Below are 23523 nucleotides of genomic sequence, written 5' to 3'. Positions count from 1 at the left end.
TAAATGTAATCCAACCATCTCACTTTTTTATTTCTCTGTCTGATGTGTGACCCCGTGATTCTCTTTCAGGCCCTTTCGTGCTCTGTGGTGTGGTGAAATTAACGCTGTGGTAGTGGACATTAGTTCATAATGTATAAATAAATTATTTTACTCTCTAACCCATACACGTATTTTTTTCCTTTTTGTAACAAAGAGAGTTGGAGAGAGACTGAGATATCAACTAAACAATAAAACTTTTGAAATACTAGAAAATAACGTGTTGCCCAGAGGGTGACAAAATTCTCTGCGGAGCGCTAAAGATTAAACCTAATCTTTTCTAATTTAAGAAAAGAAAATGATGTCCTTGTGCCACGCAGCTATCTAACAAAGTGGCGGTGATTTCAATCTCAAGCTCAATTCTACATCTTACCAGAAGAGCACCAAGGATTATGCAAGAATATTTAACAAATATTATAAAACAAATGCATTTTTAGGCAAAAAGAAAAATCTACTTAGCAAGTTTATCTCATTTTCCTCACAAACATGCCCGTTTTTGCTTCCAGTATAAAAAACAAGAGCTAAGAATGTTGATCTTACAAAAAAATTGCAGCACAAAGTGAAAAGGATTTTTTTGGTCTGAGGGTTCAGATCTAGGCGCTCAGTGGAGGTCCAGTGTGTATGTCTGTGTTTGTGCACAGGGATTAGGAGTAGCATACAGATTTGAGTAGTTTCCCTGAGCTAAAATCCAGATTGACTCAATCCTGGGATGAGAGATGCACATTAGGATACAAACATGCGCATGACTCCACACACTCTACGTATGTGCAGTGACTATATATCAAAAAATACATTTTGCACTACTTAGCTCGACCGTTGCTGCTTTTGTGTAGACATTCAGACTCAGCATGCAGGGTGTTGTATCTGCAGAGCGCACATTTTTCAGAACATACTCAGACTCTGTATTGTCAGCAAAGACAATTCTACACAATATTAGAATTGTAGAAAAGTTACTTTAAAACTGGCAATCTGGGATCATGAGTGAATGAAGAATTATATGAATGTGCTGAATAAATGAATAATCTGCTTTTTGACAAATTGAACGACTTCCCAAAACAATTTCATTCTCCTGCAGCAGATCAGATACTTCATTATACGGAATGAATAAACAATCATAGTGCACGCATGAAAGAAGATAAAGTCAGGAGGTCTTATTTTCAGTCCTGGAGATATGAAGCCAAACACCTGTCACAGAAAACATGCTATCTAGTAATACATTTTTTTTTAATTTTGCGTATGACACTTTAAACATACTCCTAATGCATTCTAAGCAGTTTTCAAGGCTGTTTATGTGCAAGTGCAGGTATCAGTATGTGTATTATGACAAGCCGTTTGTATGCAAGTTAGGCACAAAGGCTTATTAGGAGCCACAGGGTAAAAGCCAATTGGCTTTTTTTTTTTATAGACGAAAACCCAGTGTCAGCTCAATGAATATTCAGATTGAAGCAGAGCCTTGAGGGGACATGGAGCAGCCCCAATCTTTTATCAGTCTTCCTCACAGTATGGCCATAACTGATTCACAGCTATCCAAATATTTCTCTTCATTAGTGAATCTGTCTTTTCAGTTTTTCTTTGCCTTTTCTTTTGTGTTTCCTGTCACAAGATGTATGCACTGTATACAGTATGTGCAGCACTATAGCTACTGTATGGTGGTGTTCCTGCTGCCTCTCTTTTCCCTAGCTGTACATTTGCCTGCATAGGGAACTAATGAGACCCACAAGCTCTGGGTGGCCATGTGCATGCATTGTATAGGAGTGCTGTGATTAATCGTGCTTGTCAAATGGAAAATGAAAAAGCAGCAAGGCCAATGTGTTCAGCCGACTGTTAGTGTTTGTTTGAGGGAGAAAGAGATGAACACACATCATCGACTTCCTTTCCAGGTCTATGCTCTCAGCAATCTGCCAGAGAGACTTCAGTTGTCCAATGCAAGGAGACAGTCTTAATTGACTTGCTGGACTCCACGGGTGTACAGTCAGTGGTCTGAGGAGGAAATAAAAATGTTCTCACGCACCCCAAGGCACCTCAATAATCACAGATGGATGAGCAATTTGAGCTATCACGAGGATGAATGGAAAACAACACTTAGCTAAGAACATGTTTCTGCTACACTGTCATCCTGACAGTTCTTTCAGCTGTGGTGACTCAAGGTCTTAGGGCCAAGTAAATGCTTGACACCTTCAGCAAAATGGCTGAAAGTAAACTGAAACAGCACAGAACACGTGCAGTCTGTTTGGCACCTCAAGTACACCAAATGTCACATGCACTTTAACAACGACAAACGGTAAACATTCAAATGTAACCTCGTCTTTCCCGTTTTGCAGCCTGCATACTCACATAATGGATCGTCTGGGTGCAATAGCAATCCTTCATTCAGATAGGGTGAAACGGGAAGGCAAGAGAACCAAACCTTGACCTGCTTGGAAATTCTGCTTGAGTATTTCTTTCCTGGTTGAAATAGGGAAGTCTAGAATAAATAAAATATTATGAATTGAGAGGAGCTGGAGATTTATAGCCACTTGTAAACAATAAACCACCTGTCATTCGCCCGGCTTCTCAGATTTTAATGATATGTTTTAACCGTCCAACACAGCAGCCAATATAAGACCTAAGCTGCACTTTAATTTCATGAAATGTACCATCAACTCATTTTACTACCACTTCCAGTGTGGGAGTATTATATATTGTTGTGGCCATCCAATTGAATCCATGACAATTCTTTTCATTATGAAATCCTCTGAGGATTGCTCAAATTCAACTCAAACATCTTATAATCCCATCAAGGTCCTGCACTCCTTCACTGTTGACATTATTCCCCAGCGGCAAAACATTGACTATTAGATTACCCTGATGCCAAATGTGATTTAGGTCCTTTTGGAATCAGACATTTGCCCTTAATGCTAAGCTGGGAATCTACAGTAGAGTCCATTCACTGCCAAAAACGATGTATGAGCAAATTGTAAATGGTGAAAATAGGACATACTATACAACATCCAGACTCATTTTGAGTGAGTTAAAAGGCATTTTATCCCTGTAACACACCAGCTCCCTAAGGAAGTATCCCTCTGATATGAAGATGAAACCAAAACCAAAACTTGTCAAGCATGGAAAGCAATCTGCTCTGTGATGTCCCTCGAAATCAGGAGCACAAATCAGGAGCGATGAGCAAACAAAACTTATTCACCTTCCAAAAATTAAAAGACCTTTTCAATCAGCCCCACATGAGAATAATTCTCTAGGACGTTGGGTGTAGGCTGGGTGTGTAGAGATAAAACAAACAACTCAGTCTCATTGCTGTCTAATGCAGCATAATGGAGAGAGTCACACTCTCAGCATGACAGCCAAGGATCCACCGCCGTGATAGGCTATTGAAACAAAGAGCCCTGGGCAAGCTGTTATGCCTACAGAAGAAAGGAGTAGAGGAAAAAAAAAACACTAACAACAACCCAGCTAATTTCCAATGCGGTTCTGAGACCAGCAACATATGCAGCGTGTGTACAATGTAGCAAACACTGACTGAATGCATAATGCATTGCTCAATTGTAAATGTAGCACAGGAAGGACATGGGGGTTTGAATAGGAAAGCAGCCAAGATTCTCTAACTGATAGGAGAGATGCGCAATGTAGACAAACACACACACATACACACACATACACAAATACACGTTCCAACCTACTATATGTACACATGGGTATTGATCCATATGGTGTGTGTATACAGTTGAAGCAGACACATTTACAAAAGCCCTCCCCTCCAATTCCCAAACCACGCCACAAATAACTTGCAACCACCATGGTTTCCATTACTGCAAACCTGCAGCTACAACGGAGCGGTACCCTGACCCCCACAGCATCTGCAGCTGAACAGCAGGCCTGGCTAACAAACTGCCACAGAGGATGGAAGCAGGAGGCGGCCCGAGCTACTGATTGATCTGCAGAGTAATTGGCTAGGAGCGCCTGGAAGAGCCAAAGGACATAAATATCAGCCATCTTCCTCGATAGTGAGTTAAGTTCCACCGGGCGATAAACTCTGACTGCATGTCCCCTGAGTGAACGTACTGATAAGCTACTGAACATTTTGTGCCGGGAATCCTCTGCCGAGCAGGAAGGAGTGAGGCAAGATATCAGAGCAACAATGGAACAAGTGGCGTAAAAATGGAAAAGAGAATATAAAATCCATCTACAAGGCTTTGTGAAGTGTGCACTGCTAGAACCAGGGTAATGTCTGCCTCTGTTTCAGTCCTCTAACCTTATTGCAGATATGCAGTAGGCTGCTTGACCCAGCCCTCTAATAGAACCCATGTGAGGTTTTGCTATAAGTGCATCCCCACATACGTTGGCAGACGTCTCATGAAATTGCGCCCCTTTTGGCGTCAGGTTATGCGGCTACAATGACAGTCCCCTCTGTTTCCCTACAGAGAGCTGTCACTTCAGTCCTGCTGTTCCTCCCACCCACTTACTGCTGATGTGTTTGTGTTTTTATCCTTGTTAAAGACCAAGGCAGCAGCAGTAGACTGTTACTAACTCACTTTACATAAATAACATAGTCAAACAACAACAAAGCGTGAAGGTGGCTGAAAACCTCAGAGAAAAGAAGTTAAAATCCAGATATTTTAAAGTGTTATGTATCTATCAGCACACAGCTGAAGTCCAGTAAAATAACTCAGGCTTTAAACAAAAACGAATGGGAAGAAGACAACAGGAAACTATTAGGAGTTCACTTTTTGTGATAATGTTACAGCCCAAAGCTTTGTTTTCTGTTATTAAACTAATCCACCCAAACTCTGTTGTTGATTGAACTCAGATCTAATGAATTTTATTATCGAAATATCCAAGGAAAGGAAAAGGATGGATCAGTGCAGCATTTAAAGATGTATATATGTATATATGTACAGCACAGATTTGTACTTGTACAAAATATAACACACAAAGACACACTTTTAATAGTTGTGTTTAGGCACTCAGTGCACTTGGTTAAGTTTGGGGATAGATTGTGATCTGACTTAATAGAAAAATGTAATGTACAGCGTATTTAATAACCTTATTAACTTTAAAATGCCTCTCTTGTGTAAACTTGACCACACTTGGGACTGGACTCCAAACTGGGTCTGACTGTCCTGTGTTTTGTATGCCCATCATTCACCCAAACCGCCTCCCTGCAACTTCCCATACAAAACATAGTGCTTCATTCATTCAACAAATACAATTCCTCAGAACATAATCCATCCAGTGAAAATACCAAAACATTATTTTGCTTTTGCGCTTCAGTTGCATAGCATTTTCAGGAGACTGGGTTGGTTTGAAACCGGTTATGACTAACTGACGGGGGAGAGAAGAAAAGAGGTACTGTTAGCTGAAAAAAGAAAGCGAGCGAGGGTGAGACCAACCTCTTCCACAGCTGCAAGAGGAGTGCCTGCAATGTTAACTCACGCCATCCATCTTGGTTTGCTAAAACTGAGGCTGTGTGGAAGGATGGGTATCTTCAGCTGAGCTCAAATCTACCATCTGTCATTCTTGCCCACTACATACGAGCAGAGGAGATTCTTTTTGAAATGAGATAGGTGTGGGCAGTCAGAGACAGCTAGAGAAAACCAGCAGGGTCCTGCCTGTCCTCCGAACACAGGTCCTATCAGTTGTTTTTTTTAGTATTACAATGACTCATCTGGAAAAAATAAACACAAACAAATACCTGGCAGTTTTCTGTTTGCCATAGCCCTTCAGCTGATAACATTACTTTGGGGAAATTGCATTACACATGAGGATCATGCCGGTGCTGTGGGAAAGGTGCACCTACACATTTTCCCAGCGAAGGAAAGACGGAGCCATAACAATCAAAGAAACAGTGGGCAGTGTTGAACAATCAGGGAGAAAACTCACACAGAATGTGACGTGCACTGTAGGGAGCGCTAATGACAATAAGCATTAGAAGGAAAAATGCTGTGATTTATTAGGAGTGACTATGTGCAAGAGCCTCAGTCTGGCAAAGACACTCTTCACTGAAATCATGTTGAAATCCATAAATTGCACCGCAGGAGAGTTCTCTCTCCATTCCTGCTCATGAATTTCCTCTACCTTTCTAATGCGCACAGTGAATCCGAGCCCCTACCACTGTTGAGACACAGAGAATGAAAATGTACTTTTAGTACCTGGGCTGCTCTACTAGTGTAGTGCAAAGTCATGACAGTGTTTCTCTCTTGATTTAGGTTGAATGGTATCACAGTAGAAAAAGAGGCACCACATGTTATTAGCTCAGTAGTCTCTATGAGAATTAATTTTTTCCCACTCTATTTCAACATGTATTTAAACAAGTCACGATTATGTAACAACATTTCATGTTTCTCCCATTAAAACGACTCAGATTATTGTATATAAATGCCATTGTGTGTTTCATTTTGAAATTCAGAAACAAAGGTCAGCAAGAGCGCAATTTGAACAATCTGTAAAATTAAACAAAGTGGTTACCGAGAAAACTCGAGCAAATAACGTCTTATTCAGAAGGTGCATGCCACATGTTGTAATGTAGGATACCAAGGATTACTGAAGTACTTTTATAGGAATCAGCTGGCATAAAAAATATATCAAAATGCTACAGTTTGCTGGTACATGTTAGTGTTTGTTTATTCTCTTACTCATTTTTCCAGTATGACAGTTCCCTAAAACGTCTGCATCTCCTGAATAAAAGTCCTACTTCTAACTCTCAGTCTCTCTACGGCTATTTACCCACTGCAGTGAAAAGGATGTTTTAGCCAAATTCCCCAAAGTTACTCAGATTGAGACATTACATGACAACTATCATCATTATACTTCCTGCTAGTGTGGTGAACGTCAGCGTCTTTGGCAATGTCATTTAGAGAGTGGAGTGGATACAGCTGAATGAAAAACACTTTAAAACACATTTCAAAGTCAGCTGTTGCCACTGGAAAATGACTTTGGAGACAGATGAAACTGACAAGATACTAATCCTTCTGTGCAAACCTAGAAATGGTGCCACTGTAGTCAGAGTAAAGAAGAGTTGATCTTCATTGTTTAATTTTCAATTTTCCTATTTGAGCCAAACTCGGTTCAATCTCACGGCCGTGAATATCCTATTCCAGCTATAATCTTAAATGCCATTTTGACTCCTTCACTTCCAAAATCAGTCAGGCTTTACAGCACAAATCAGTGTCTCATCTTTCTTATAGATGCATTAGTCACAGCCTGAATTCTAAACAGGCCGAACATGCATTACACTTGCTCCTGAAGGTAGACTGCCAGGGATCTGTTCTTTCCACAACAGTAAATATTACAGTAGATTGTTTTGGCACCGATTAGCTTACTTTTCACATCTACTGTAAATTACAAATTACTTATGTGCTAAACGAGGAGATTTACATCTCATCTTACATGCTATATTTTTCACTCCTTCAACAATATTTCATTAAAAGTAAAGGTATATTTAAAGTCCTTTGATCATCATTTGGTCCTCCATATAGCAGCATCTACCTCAGCAAGGTTTTGGCTCTGCAAACAGCCAAAGATCAGCATACAGGGCGCAAGAGAGGGAGAGCTGGCAGCTTTTATTTGTTCTGACTTTAGCTGAAGGTGCTGAAACACCACTTAATCCACCCGTCCACAGGGTTCTAAGGTCACGGCGCCCTACGACAACACAAATTGCAGAATGCTGCTCAAATCCCCCATGACGATACGACTCTTGGGGAGGCAACTTCACATTTGTTATGAAAAATAAAACGTTCACATCTCTCCACTGACACTCACACATGAACAAGATGCAATTTATTTCAAAACTAAACGTTTCAATATGAAAATAATATAAAATATGAAGGAAAGGATGAGATACTAAAAACAAAGATAATCTTGGGAAAAATGTTTCTAAATTCAAAAGCCTTACTGCCCTGAGGCACCGCGTCTTTTCCTAAAAACACTCTTCCCATAGGTAATTTACTGCCTGCTCCTCTGTCCAAAGCTTCCCTCTCTTAATTTACTGCTTTAGACTTGATTACTGAGCAGCAGAGTGGGATGACTTCTGGGATAGACTTACAGTAGGTCTGCAAGCTGCTTCAAAGTGCTATTACAGACATATCATTGACATTTTTTCGGAATACTTGGTTTCTTGTGCACAGTTGGATGTGAAGACTGATATCACTCCCATATTTGTGTGCTAAGTTTGAAGCTGTCACAAACACTACCCACCATTACTCTAGTAAAACAAAGTAAGACTGAAAACAGGGGTAAACAAGCAGCCTCGCTCTGTGGAAACCTCACTGTTTAACACATCATAGCTTGTTGGTTTAACTAGAGTGTACACTAGTGGGAGTATTGAGTCAAGATCAATATCAGGGGCTGTATGACGATTGGCTGCGATTCATCTGGGAGCCCACATGTGTTAGCTCGGCAGAGGTATTTCCTGACTACACGGATGCTCATTCAGTCACGCATACGGCCTGCCAGATGGACTCCACAGCCTGGTAAGCTTTTGTGTACTGATCCCTGTACAGGTGCTGCACAGCTTCGTCATGTAAAGTGTATATTTGTAGTCGGGTAAGTCAATAGAAAATTGTTAGTGTGTAATAGTAGAAGTAATCTGCACATAATATTTTCAAATATACATTTTGTCACACTCCCCCCACACCTTTCATAACCCTATGAAACATCATAGACTGTATATGCTGTAGGGAAACCAACAGGGTACGAGGTATATAAGTATGTTTGACAAAAAAAAAAAAAAAAAGCACATCACATCATTGGGACAGGCACGATCAACTAAGTCACTGTTCTGAATGAACCTCAAATGACTGCTACTCCAACAACTTCCCACTTTTTCTGATGCCCCATCTGTGGAGTCGAAGTACTTTACTGAAGTATCTTAACATCTCCTGTAATATGACACTGAATATTGTGAGATTCCCGCCGCCGCTTTCTCCATTCACTGGCGCTGTACTAACTGCATTAGTCATCAAGAGCATGAGTCCTCTGAAAGGACTCTGGCAGAATGTGAAGGAGAAGCAGGAGAGTTTTTATCTCTCTGCTCCAAAAATGACTGAGGAAAGAGAGTAAGAGGAGCTGATTCATGTCACCTTTGTTACATCTTTTTTTCTCTCGCTCCCATTCATCAGAGGAAGGCTGTGTGAATTAGCATGGTTAGCAGAGCAGCTGCAGATGTGAGACACTATTCACACTGCCAGATTTCAGAGTATCAAGTTGAGTGAATTCAGGACTTTTATCTTCTTTAATTATGTAAATCATATGCCACAGATATTTCCTGTCAAGAGGGAGAGCTTTTTTCCCCCTTTCCTCTCAGCAAAATTTCAATGAGACGCAGGAAAAAGAAACAATACATGAGTTGCACATCACAGAAAATATGTTTTTTTCCTACCTGCGTAGTTCAGTTTTTTTGTGGTCACAGTGTTAATGTTTCCACTGTACTTTTTAATTCACATCTACTAGGGAAGAAAACTTTGTCGAATAGCTCATTTCTTATGAAGCCTTTCAAGCATGTCAACCTAAAATAGTTTTCTGTTAGAAAAAAAGATGTTTCAGAAATAACACTTATCTGCTTTCATGCTCAGAAATGAGAAGACAATACGGCTGTTTGGTAAATATGAAGCTAAAGCCAGCGACTAGGTAGCTTAGCCAGTTAGTCTGTCAAAAGCAAATGTTCAGTCGTGCCCTGGTGGCCTAATGATTACAGGGCATACATACATAACTGCCACATCCCTGGTTCAAGCCTTGCTGGGAACGTTTGTTGCATGATGTACCCACTGGCTCTCTCCCCTCAGTCATGTCGGCCCATTTGCTGTCAACCATCAAATATAGCATATTTTGTAATGTAAAGTACAGGTCCCTCAGGTCCAGATGCATTATCTATATTGGTAACGTTTCAAATTGAGTGAAAAATGTAAATGGATATGTCACATTGCAGGGCTCCACAGTACCTATGCAATATCTACCAAATGCAACAAACCCAACAGTACATCTAGGATATTTTTGCATACAGGCAGACAGTAAACATGGGAAGATAGAGAGAGGGTCTAACATGCAACAAAGGGCCCCAGCCAGAACTGAACCGGGGACAATGCAGTTTTATGGCGTGCACTCTAACCATCTGGTAACGAGGGCGCTCTGCAGAGCCAGTCTTTAACATAAGCTCATTGTGGATACAGACATGTGAGTGATATCAATACTCTCATAACTGCTTCCTAATACTACTACAGTATTATGTCAGCTTAGTTAACATAAGCTAAAATGCCATCCACCCACTGATACAGTATTCTTGTGTGGTAAATGCTTAGCTTAGTTCAGCTTAATTACATCTTTTCAATATCAGTGTATTTATAAAGGCTAAAGCCCGAATTGTACTGTAGCAATTACAGTTGCAAAAACAGCCTCATGATAAGAAGTTCTTGCCTCTACAGACAGCAATCTCCACAGCAAAGAATTAAAAACATATGTAACAATAACTGGCACTGTTTTTTCTGAAGCTTTCTGAATGTTATGAATGTCATATTTGGCTGCATAACACTGAATGAGCCAGAACAGTTTTCTGTCACTATGTTTTTAAAACTCAGAAATGATACTCCATTTTTTCACTGTAATTTCCCATGAACAGCATCACCATTTAGATTTCTAGATAAGAACACACACAACGCCACCGGAGATAACTCCACGGTCCCCCTTCACCGCGATAGCTTTCTTTTCAGTAGCCTCTGGTGTAGCATGTTTTTGGATGAAAGGTCGATGTGCTGCACAAGTGATCATCACAAAAACAATGACACACTCAAATCTCCAGTGGTGAAACGCCCCTAGAGGCACAGTGGATATGGAGACGAATTGGCATACCATTCATGTTTCCTGGCACAGTGCCTTTCAAGTCTCAAACACACTAAAAGGTTGACAGTGTTATTAAACTCAGTCAAGTGTAGGTGAAGGAATATTAAATCACGGCTATGCCCTGATTCCTTGTCATCAATCCTTACACTGCTTCAGTAATGGGATCTGATGCAAATGTGAGGCAAATTAAGAAAACCAAGGTTTTACACAAAACCCTAATTGCCACAGTTGTGTTCAACAATAGAGATTATTTTGTTAGGCGCCCTCAGCATCTTCCAGCCCTGTAAACTGAAGAGTGGGCCTGTTCAACTGAATTAAAGTCTGACACTGTTCCACATCACTACGAACACAGAGGAAAGGAAAAACCCAATGCCCAGCCTAGCCAATGGAAATACTGGGCGTGTGCAGGCAATCAATAAACCTGCAAGAGGCTCCAACAAGGCAGAGTTCCCTGGATGATGTTTGTTATTCATTTGGAGTCTTGCACTTACAGCTATAAAGCTTAAAAAGGAAGAAATGAATGGGCAGAAACAGTTAGGCCAGAAAAGAAAAAAGATCTACGTACCTGCAGTGAAGTTGTAACTTGCTGAGAATCCCACCGCTTCCAGTTCACCATCGGTAACAAATTTTATCCACAGATATCGACCGCTACTCCTAATATCAGGTGGGCTGTGCTGACCGCAGTATTTTCCGAGCATTGGGGAGAAGCCGAATGGTCCATCCCGAACCTCAATGTTGTCAAATTTACATTCCCAAGAGGACTCGATTGAATAATTATCTTCAAAGTGTAGATCGATGCACTGCCTTGGGGGGGCTGGAAGACACAATGAATATAATTACCACCTAGCAGAAACCAGGGAGTAAAATATTTGTCACGCTTTCATTGACAAACATTCAACCTGTTCCATTATCAGCACACCCACATGTTCAATAAATGCCTCCAGGCCTGACTGTAAGTCAATTTATCTCTAAAACACCAGAGCTGTCCATGTTCACTTTGGTAATATCTTAACCTGTTTATCTATACTGATTAATCAAATATCATCTGCTAATGTGAAAAATAATAGCCTGAAGCAGCCACTTGCAATGTATCTAATCATTCTCCGAGCAGATAGCGGGATTTTTCTCCTCAGGATAACCCCAGGAATGCTTCTGCTGAGAATAAATAAATAGATCGCCTTGCTTTTTTTTTTTTTTTTTTTTTAAATGCTGCTGTGCTTCAAGAGAATATTTACCTTCAAGGATGTAAACACACTCTGTGTCTGGAGGGTATTTGTTTGGGTAATTGGGAGAAGTGAAGAGTCCTCCTTCGGGTTCTTTCACCCACGTTCCACACTGACCTGCAGGCTTCACTCCAGAATTGTTTTTCACTGAATCATATAAAGCAAAAAAAGAGAAGAAATGTCGGAGATCAAAGTTAGCAACAGAGATGATATCTGAGCGGAAAGGTGTGTGGTGATGGGAATTACCTGCTGTGTCCTTTTTTGTTGCCCCAGACAAGCCAAGTATGAGAAGACTTGCAACAACTGTAAGAACCGAAAGATAAATAAGTGCATTTAATTGAATTCCCATCAAACAAATCCACTGTTTTGTGCACAGGATCAGTATCAGCTGAGAGAAGGTTGAGGAAGAGATTTCAGGTTTTGGATTTCAGGTACTGCACATCAGCTGTATGCTAAACCTGCCCTGAGTGCAAAACTTGAAACTGTAACAGACTGTTTGGTAAATTATCAATTAGGAAGACATTAATTTAAAGTGATATTAAAATAAATAAATAACTGAAAACATGCACATAACATCCAGGCCTGTAACTTCGTGCAAACACTTAATTTGATTGACTTCAATTAATAAAATCCATCATTTTAAAAAAAATGATGGATTTCTCGAAGAACCTAATTTAATTGTGCCACATTCTATTTTTCTTAATAACAATTCATACCATTAAAATGTATTTGAAAAAGGAAAACCAATACTACAAGAACTTCCAGTGCGACCTTCGTCGGTGAGTTTAGGATGCTGTGTTTCTATGTTCACTGTAAACTGTTGCTCTGATACTGCAGCGTTTTAACGCTGATTACACGACTCATCCACTTCATCGCCGTTAATGTTATGTGTTACATGCATTACGGATGTCTTACCGTGAGGGAAGCTGTGCCCATGAACCATGTCTGTTCCTTTCACAAACGACTTCAGACTCAACTAATTCCATTTAGATTTAGAAATACTTGAAGAGAGAAAAAAAAAAAGACTGAGATGAGAGTTTCTGAAAAATTCACGTGGAAAACCACTCATACCAGTCAATGTTTGGTGAACAAAAGCAATTCTACTCCTTAATAAAATCCTAAGTTAAAAAAACAAAACAAAAAAACAAGATCCTTGCGAATGTGTCAGTAATGAAAACTAATCGCCAGTTTCATATAAAACCAAAAACAGTTCTAAACACTCGCCCGATTTCCATCCAAACGTTTCTAATGCCCTTTGGTGCTTTGGATGCACTGAAAGGATTAATAGTCCCGTCATCAGCCCTTCTCTACTCGCTCCACCTTTGCGATCTTCTTCTGCAAAACATCGTGGACAGCGTTGTTTTGTCCTCTCGGGTCCCTGTATCAGGAGAGGGAATCCTTCAGGAGCATGTGCAACCGCGCAACACTCATCTCTGCAGCGTTTGCTTTGCTCTCCGCGGTGCGTAAAAATCTCCTGGAGACACCGGGTGGCCAAACAAACGAAGTGGGTTTTCTTCTGTCGCTTCTGTGTTTCCCAAACGGCCGTCAGTGCTCTTCTGTGTGCCTCCCTCTGTGTTGGAGAGTCAGCTGGAGAGTCCCCGCAGCCAGCAGGAGTTAACGTATTATGTCCCTCCTCCTTCCGTTCATTCAACACCGACTCGAGCCGTCCAATGCGCCACAATCCTCACGCACTTTTGACGCACGTACGGAAAACTTCTCTCCAGGATTCGACTTCATCCACGCACATGAAGGCACACTGGGAAAAGTGGTGTGGGAAAAGCCTGTATGCATTTGTGTGAGCGCCTGGTTTGAACAATTAGCGCTCATTACATTTCACCTCCTGGATCCGCCGCGCAAAGAAGATGGAAAGGGGAGCGGAAAAGGCAATGAGATGGGAAACAAGACAATATGTGTCAAAGACTAGGTCCTATCAGCACCATCAACCTGCTGAATGAAATAATGCAGAACTATAAAGCTATGCGTCATCCACAGCATCTGTGTTTATGACTAAAACCAGGTCAAACTCTTCCCTCTGCCCAATAAGAAGAACCACTGGAGTGGTTGGTGCAGCTCCACATGTCACTGACTTCAGGGTTATCATGGATGGCATCTTCAGGTTTTCTCTCTATTGCTCATTTTTTTTCAATTGCTACCAGGAATGTAGAGGTAAAGTGAAGTCGACACATAAGCTGCACTTGCCTCTTCTTTGTCTTAGATAAGTGACAAAGACCTAATACTTTCATGAGGTGTATGCCAATACCCCAGGGACAAGTCAGTGGCTCAGTTTCTCAAAATAGTCTTGGCACCAAGCAGACAATATCCATCTTCAGGTGCCCCTGCTGCAGAGGCAATCTTGGACTCGGTCCCTCTGTGCGTATGTTAATGTTGCTGGTTAACATTCGCTGGACAGTTTGAATCAGCTTGAAATAGACTGTTAATGGGTGCTTATGTAAACTCTTTTTAGCTCTGTTGTGCCCATGACAGACTTGAACGCAATGACTATGTCTGTTATGTCTCTTTTGTCCTTCCCGTTCCCACTGTGTACTTTTCTAGTGTACAAACCCTCTGGAGATTTCTAAGATAAAGGCATATTGTTGTCTCCAACGCCTTCTTAATTACATCCTGTCCCACAGAGTGGTCCGTTGCTGACGACTTTAAAAGTGTTTTGGCGTGGAGCAGGTAATGCAGACTTTGCAGGTGCCATGCTGGTTTTGAGAATGCATGTGGGAGTGGGAAATCTCAGAACTCTTTTCAACTAATAGGCTCCTGCTAATCTGTTATATAGAGTGATTTAATGGACTTGGGATTTAGACCCTACCCCCCCCCCAACACAATAACTGAAGCTTAGCCAGTTGCTTTCTTGCTACTGCACAGTCAACTCCCACAGAGCTTTAAAACCCACAGAGTAGCATCGCACATTTTGCTTTCTCCAAGACTTCGCAAACAGAATAAAAACATGGCTGAAAAGAATTTCAAATGCCAATTTCTCTGCAAAGGCAAAGCCTATTAGAGATCTTCCAGTCTGAGGGGATGTCAATACACAACACAATGCAGTGCCCAAAGCTTGTTATTGATTAACAGGTGCTGCGTCATCTGTCAACTTTATAAACACACCACACGTTTCTGATGGGTAAACGCTGAGATGAAGCAGCAGAGTTATATGGGAATTATTCAAATGAGGCTTATCTGTCCCACTGTATGCAACAGTAGCCCTGGTGAATTTAACAACAGCCTCCAGTTTAGCTTGGCATGTTTAAAGCGTCTGTTTGACTGAATAGCACTGAGGCAGTGGGAGCATCTCAGAGAAGCAATTCAGCAGTCTCAAAGTCTGACATTTTTAATTAAGGAAGTCTGTCATCTGGCCCGAGATAACTATTGTGCTGCGTTGGCGTCGTGTACATTTGTAAGTATAATCAGATTGGGGAAAAGGAAAATATTCTATAGAACTGGATCCATACATACAGTATACACAGGAGGAACAGCTCACTTCATTCATTAAACATGTAGTTTCTCAAGTAGACATGCCCAAAATGTGCCGTCTTATACCTCCGGCATATACAAAACAAAGTCATTCATGGCTGCGGTCTGTACATTCGGATCAGACCTAATGAGCAGATTGGACACTCACCTTCTACTTGCTGTTGCTCTAATGACGCTGCCAGCTCTGTTTCTTTTTGTCAGTCTAACAGGTGACAGCATAAAAGCGGATAAACACTTAGGCTAATGCCACCTGCCCACTGGGACTCAAATTAACCTTATTAGTGATGCATTGAGAAGTTTGTTGGCCAAAAGCTCACCATTTATTTGTCATTCAAGGTAGCTTGTAGTTCATTAAGCAGGACCCAGTTAAAAGAAAGTGTTGCTCTGACCATGGGCAAATTTTGAACAGCACTTTATGCTACATTAGCTGTCTGGGTCTCTGGTGATAGACTGCCTTTATCCCGGCTCTGCACCTGGAGCCAGTGGGAAAATAATTCCATCAGATGATAGCACATAATCTACCTTTGGCTTCATTTTTGTTGAGGTGCCTTTGTTAGTTTGCAATTTTAAGCCCTGTGCTCTCTTTCACTCTCTCTAAAAGTCAGAAATTTAAAAAAAATCAGACATATAAAAAAAATAATGTATTTGATATTTGCCAACTATTATGTGGAAAATAAAACAGAATATAGCTGAATCATAGTAGTCCTATTTTGATAATTGTTTATTCTGCCAGTTATTTTCTCGGCTAATCAACATAACATTTGGCAAATAAAGAAAAATCCCCCATCACATTTTCCCTGAGCTAAAGTCATTACATTTCTGCTTAGTATCTCATCAGCAGTTGAAAAGTTAAATATATTCCATTTACTATCACAGCTGGTGCATATTGCACCAAGCAAATGTTTGGCACTTATTGTTAAAGAATTGACTTAGAGTAAATAGTTGATTATCTTATAATGATCTTATCACAATCATTTTTTCAGCTTTTCATTGTAGACTACATGGAGGCCAGATGTAAATGAACATGCTACACGACCTTCAGTTTATGTCTTCAGCGTTTAGGTTAGACCGGTAGCATCGCTGTCAATAGAATAGTCACTAGGGAATAAATGTCTCTGTGTTGTTATTTTCAGTTTCATAGTTATCCGACACATGAATGACTAGAAAACAAAGCCCTAAACACATGCGACATATAGAAGGCGGTGCATGTTGGTTCATGACTGATCGAAAATCATATTTTTTACAATAAACTCCAAATGTTCAGTTCCAGCTAAATTTCTTTTGAGGAATCCAAAGCACTCAATGCTAATTTCACTTTGAACTGCTCCACATTCATCTCTCTCATGTCTCTTCAGTGCTGCAACTCATCTGTCAATCACTGTGGCTTTATCCATCCAGCAATTAATCTTAGCCCAAGAGGGGCAGCTGCACTGTCTATGAACCTAAACGTCTGACAGACTGCAAGTCTAGTCTGCAGATTTCTGCTCTAGTTGTAATGTTGAGAGGTGCTGTATGGGAGGACATATTTCTTGCACTTTTCTGCAAATCTTTTGTTCTAGTGTTTCCTCTGCATGCTTCTCCCTCTGTCTTCAGGCATGAAAGAAGCAGAGCCTTGGTGCATCACAGGTGTCCTGGATTTGGGCTTACATACCCTATGCAATCTGTTCTGTTTATGCAGCCCCAAGCCTCTGGGTTAAACTGGGATGTAATACACCATTTGACCTCATTAGCCACTTAGTGGGTGCACCATGGACACTGTGGAGTGACACTCTGTGGGCTGTAACACCCAGAGTCATGAATGTCATTCTGACACCAAATCACAGACTGACACAGACCCGTGGTCATTTATAATAAGAAACTATGGTTCAAATCAGACGGATTTTAAAATAATAACTAGTTTATACAATTAAAACAGACTTACATTAAGCATTTTGCACAAAAGTAATTCTATATTTGAAAAAAAGGTTTATTGTTATTACACTGCATGCTACGGATAAATCATAAAGTATGTTTTTGTGACTGTTCAAGTCCTTACATTTTACACCAAACATTTGTAGTGTTTAAATAATACTGCACATTTCTTTATAAATTAGCCTCTTTTAGTATACAGTATGACTTTTTTTTTGTATTCACACTCCTCTATCTCCAACTGTGGTGGAAGTGGAAGTGTTCAAGGATCCCACTGTACAGTGACAGGGAGAGAGATCATTTTTGCTGAAATGTCAGGTGGGCTCTGTAGTAGGGAGAGATGACCTTTCATTTTGGCCCTAGTGTTTGAAGACCAAGCTGAGCTGCTGAGATCCTGTCACCCTTTAACCATTCCTGCTTCATTTCCACATTGTCAGTGTTTAGCCACAGTACATTTCATTTATTTGATCTGCAGTCAATAATGTTGCTTTTGAAAATGTCACAGAGAGGTATATGTTCACTCTGGGGAAGTATGGAGGATTATATTGGAATCAGACATTATTAGGTGTGGTTTATTTTATTCACCACTGCAACATATAAACTATATTATGTCATTTTTTAGTTATGTCACATAACTTTCCAACAAAAGCGTTCTCATCTTTCTTCCAGCACTGCTGTGGTAGAAGTTCTGTGATGCAAAGTCGTAACCTACTCACTCATATGTCGAGTCGAGCATTCGATGTGTGACAAATGCAGTTTTCTGGGGCACAGGGCAGCATTTAATGTTTATAATGGAAGAAATTATTTTGTCTAAGTGAAAGAGGGAAGTTTTCTACAAACTTTGAAGTTTAACCCCAGAACTTTGATTTTGTAGGGATGAATATTCTGACCTATAGAGTAGAGGGCTACTGAGTAAAGAAAACTAAACAAAACATTTAGTTATCATTATTGTGGACACTGTTACTTTGAGTTTATGTTTGTGTGTAGTGCAAGTACAAAAATATACATACTACGTAAAACAATTGATCAGTGATAGATTTGTGCAGCTCAGAAGTGTCAATACAAAAATTCTACATCCAGATACGCGTGGTTGTTAAGCTAAGTAATTTAGCAGCTGTGCTGGTAAATAGACTGATTGCCACATTAAACATTAAATCGACTTACTGTTGTGGTGGACAGGAGGTCACTCCACAACATTAAAACCACCATATGGATTTAATGTTGTAACTGAACAGTGAAAGGTGCAATCTAAATTCAATTAATTCAGTTTCTTTGACACCTCATGCTCCCTCACCTCAACCCCAAATTTTCTAAAATGACATCTGAATAATTAATTTGAGGCAAATCTGCCTTGATTTTATTCAGTTGCATGAAAGAATGTGCTGCATTTCTTTGTTTTTACCTTCTACCCACAAATTAAGGGAAGTAGTTGGTTTGTGGATACACACACTACTGAACTCCAAAGACAATATTTCTATAGTATTTCTATTAGGTATAGGTAACAAAGCCCTGGTTGAATATACTTTCTGGGAAGATTGCATGGACAACTGTAATACAATAGTACCTACACCATGGACACCATGGAGTATGAATACATATGTAATATTAATGAATACATGTAATATGACTGCACAGTATGGCACTTTTCACTCAGTATTTTAATTTTAAAAAAGATGATATGTTCACTTATAGTGTCATGAGTTAATCATAGACCCGAATTCTACAATATGGCAGTTTAATAATTCATATCAAAAGGAGGATCTTGCCATATTGCCCTAATCTGTGTAACGTGTACAGTCCATCTGATACTAGTAAGAATTATATTTCCGTGATCTCTCCTTTTTCTTTACTGTAACACTACTTTATATTCAGAATAAATACCAATGACTACATTTTAAAAATCATCAAATGTACATTATACTGTCGTAATAGGTAGTGCTTTAAGTTTACTGGCCTACTTACCAGCCTGAGAACTGATCTTGCCTCAAGACCATTAATAAAAAGGATGGAAGCTTTACTGTATACCAACATAGTATGCATCTTGGTCAGTATTTCAGTACACAGTCTTTTTAAATAATTGCATCATAAAAATATAATAAAAAAAAAAATTAAATGCTCCGTGCAGATAGTTTATAGCACTTTCTAGTTAACAATGTTCCACAACAGTGTAGCAGCGCATTATCTGTATAATTTGTATGTACTAGGTTCTTTGTCAGCTTTACTGCATTCATGCCATTAGGCCTGTGTTATCTCATTACTGCAGCTCTTACACAAATGCTGGAGCACTAGGCTGCAGAAGAGTGCAGAAAAGACACGGTAGGAGAGGAAAATAAAAGAGAGAGCATGGGGGAAGGGAAGAGAGTAGAATGGAGAGGAGAGGAGGAAAAGGAAGGAGAGCAGAGAGATGATTAATGATGACGATAGAGAAGATGGCCAAGGTGGTTAGTGAAATTAACAGAGGCTTAGTCAGCAGCAGACCACAGGAAGGAGCCGCTTCCCAGTGTCAGTCATCGACACACGTCCGGGTAAACAGAAATGCACATATATGTCCAAAAATAAAATTAAAAATAAAATAAAATAGGCTTGATGTAAATATAGAAAAAAAATCTGAAAGTAGTTTCTTTGTGTCAGATTTACCCCTTGAATCTTTTTAGTAATCATTGAAACAATAAGATGTTGATTGTACACAGAGACAGACAAAAGAAGACTTCTCAGTGCGAGTTGACTAAATTATAAGAAGTTATTGAAACTAAATAGCTAATTAGCTCAGTAAGTTGGATAAAAAACTGAAGTGATTTCAATGTCTTGAATGTGACCAAGAACGATACTAACGAGGCTAAAGCAAAAGCTATATCTTCTTGTATATCATATTATCTAACCTAACAAATGAATGTAATGTTATTTTAGGTGTAATGCTACGTTAGCCTTAATACTGTGTGTAAGTAAATAGCTTATTCTGTTATATGTTTGAAACAAAATACCACCTGAATGTTTTACAACATCATAATAAACACTTTTATTTTAGCACCAACAGGGGCTTTAGTTTGTTACTGTATTTGAGCGAGTTACGTGGACCTGCTAATGTGTAGCTTAGAACAGGTAAATGTAGGCGTTTAAATCCATTGCTTAAACTTGCTTTTGCTTTTGTATTTCATATAAAAAAGTAATACACTGCCATCATGTTGCTGAGGTTTTGCACTGTTCTGATGTGGAAAAATATAGAGATTTTGCTTTTTCGTGTGAGGACTGGTGGAAGCTAAAATGTGCACTCACCATGTTGAGGTGTCATCTCACAAAAGCTTCAAACCCATTGAAGTCATCAACAAATTGCAATGGGCAAACAATCAATGAGGACCGAAACCCTTAACCGCCATCTGGAAAATGAATGACTTTAACTGTGCTGCAAGACACATACTTCTGGTATTTTAATCCATCTTTTGATTATTTGACAAAAGGACATCATGAAAGCAGCTGAACCCCGTTGGACCAGAGGCAAATAGAGCTGTGTCAATTAGAGATAAGAAATGTAGTGACTACAGTGACGTTAGAACAAAATGTTTCTGCCGCTAAACCCACAAATCCGGCAACTAATCATCATCTGAGCAGTTAAGTGAAAAACATTTGTAATTTGCTGCTTTATAATAAGATGATTATCCTTTCTGAAAAAAGGAAACAAGCCTCTATGATAAACTAACATTATAAATATAACCCAAAGCAGTTTAATACAATCACTGAAGTCCGTGAAACTGGTTGAACAGTTCACGCATGAGGAGATGTGCGATCCGTCTACTGATACTGATCTAACCAAAATGACAATAGATAAAGCTCTTTACAGAGACACCATTACTTCACTGAATGTTTAGCAAGCCTTCAGCTCTATAGAAATTAAAAAGTATCTCTTCTCCATGTCCTCACTCACTATCCTGATTATCATATCACTGTACCACTTCTTCTGGTTTAGCTGTTCAAAGAAGAATTCATTAACCCAATGCCCCAGTGCAGCAAGTAATGGTAAATTTAACACTCGTGGGAGCAATAGGGTGTAAGCTATTTACTATTCAGGTTTGATTTAAGAGTTGGCTCTATATTATTGTAAAGGTTATTAGTTAATTGCTGATAGGGTTGACTATTGCTGTTTCTCTGTCCTTTAAATTAACAGCTCTGAACCCGGGAGACAGCAGCAGCAGCAGCCTTGGCGTTCCCTGTAGTGCTGCCTGTAATAAATTGGTGTCGTTGAATGTTGAATAGCGATGGACAGATCATAGGAATATGGGGGTTATTGGCATTGTGTAATTACTCTGGGGCACACATTTCTAATTAAATGTTTAGACAAACAACCTGTTTATTGCTTAATTCCTTCAGTGATTGGAAACAGAATGGGAACTAGCACATGGCATTGTTAGTTTCCACTCTAGGCCTGGCTGTTCAAACTCTAGCACTAGCAGCAGGTACACCAATATCTACCTGTCTATGCTTTAGTCAGTTATTTATTCAAGTTATTTTGATGTCTTTTGGACTTGTCTGAAAAATCTGCCGTGGTTTACTCAAAAGGAGCAGATCTAGTGATGCCAGATCCACAAAGCTGAGGTGAGACGATGTGACTGCAGCTAAAGTCAACAGCACATAAGGAACAAAAAGAACTTGTACAAGCTGTCAGGCAAGTACACCAACTTGGAGTCGGCTGATGAAGAAGGATGTGAAAGCTATAAATGTCCGTAGTTACATGCAGATTGGTATCTTACTGAATTCTGACAACAAACTTATAAGCTGGTTGCCTACATTGAATGCCCTGTTGTGGCCACATCACAGGTGACCTAAGCATATGTGTGAGGTACCTTTGAAACCTCTTAGTGGATGTTTCAGCAGGACAATGCCAGGTTCTCATGTGCAGTCCTGAAAACGGAGCATCACACAGAGGAGGAGAATCAGACAACTGCAACAATGGACTGTTGAGTAGCAGATGTTGTTTACAGATGGATAGATGAGACAGTCAGGGAGGGTTTCACAAAAACAAAGGCAGTTCAAGGTGCGCTTTGCGCCTTTAAGGACATGCTTATCAATAAAGATGAAATCTGTGGGCTTCCTCAGATCCTATCTTGGTAAAAAAGTCATTTCTGAAACTTGAGCAGAAAATCATCTTGCAGTCAAAGCAAGCCGGCAACAGCACACTGAGAGAAGTAAAGGAGTGCATCTGGGTGTGTGTAAAAGGATGGACAGCAGCGTCTCAGTTCTGATATGCTTCTCTCTGATTACTATTGAGTATCGAACCCTTCTTAAGTTTTCTTAGTGTTTGTATTGAAAATGTCCAGGGTTAATTTCTCTTAAACTGATTTTAGCTGTTACTTTATAGAAGACAAAGGAAAGACAGTCGTGAGCATCACGGTTGTCCCCTGGAGAGGCTTGCATCTAGTTTTATAACATCTTAATTGGTGGTGCTCTCTGGGAATTGTACACAGTGAGTTCAGAGTGCCTGAGAAGGCTATTTCAGAGGTGGAAGTGTCATGGAGTAAAGTGGCTCGACCGAAATGCAAAGCACAAAGAGAGGAGTGTGAAGTGAGTCAAGGTTTTGATAACAATAAATAGATCAAATCAAAGACGAGGAACAAAAACAGTTCTGTAACTTACAGAACGTACAGTACCCGAGAAGAAACACAACACAGGACAACATAGTGAGTAAAACAGAAATCAACAGCATGAAAAAAATGATGACGGGAAGAGTAAATTAACAAATGCATGGATGTTGGTTTGGGAGATCACTTTTTTTCTGACCTTTGCTCCTGATAAATGAATGAATTTATTGAAATTAGCGTGATCATAATCAAAACATCTTAACTGTTGTGCTCAATGTAGTACAACTTGTGATACCAGAAGATGATGTGATGACACATTTCTGGAGCTGCTGCCATGAGACTGTTAAGAGAAGAGAAACAGAAAAACAGAATAAGCGCCCAATAATGGAACACAGGACATGACATTCAGCTAATTTTCTTACACTTATTATGTTCTCTGATTGATTTTAAGATTTTACAAATTGTTTTTAATGCACAACACA

At 39.8% G+C, this 23523-nt stretch overlaps 1 protein-coding gene across 7 annotated transcripts in view; it reads right to left on the bottom strand.

Moving 5' to 3' along the window:
* Window positions 1–13655, bottom strand: part of neto1l (neuropilin (NRP) and tolloid (TLL)-like 1, like) — a 52665-nt gene extending 39010 nt beyond the window's left edge. For 6 of the 7 annotated variants that reach the window (XM_026364503.1, XM_026364504.1, XM_026364499.1 and 3 more), the window contains exons 1-4: window positions 12999–13655; window positions 12330–12386; window positions 12096–12230; window positions 11426–11674 (exon numbers count right to left, since the gene is read on the bottom strand). In XM_026364503.1, coding sequence (XP_026220288.1) covers window positions 11426–11674; window positions 12096–12230; window positions 12330–12386; window positions 12999–13026 — 469 coding nt within the window. In that variant the 5' untranslated portion in view covers window positions 13027–13655. Of the gene's footprint in view, window positions 1–11425; window positions 11675–12095; window positions 12231–12329; window positions 12387–12998 lie in introns of those variants that run through there. The other variant, XM_026364505.1, reaches the window with a different exon arrangement.
* Window positions 13656–23523: the final 9868 nt, after the last annotated feature.

This window comes from Anabas testudineus, chromosome 2, assembly GCF_900324465.2.
Source record: "Anabas testudineus chromosome 2, fAnaTes1.2, whole genome shotgun sequence".
In the NCBI taxonomy this organism is placed as follows: domain Eukaryota; kingdom Metazoa; phylum Chordata; class Actinopteri; order Anabantiformes; family Anabantidae; genus Anabas; species Anabas testudineus.
This window is presented reverse-complemented; position numbering and strand designations above follow the sequence as displayed.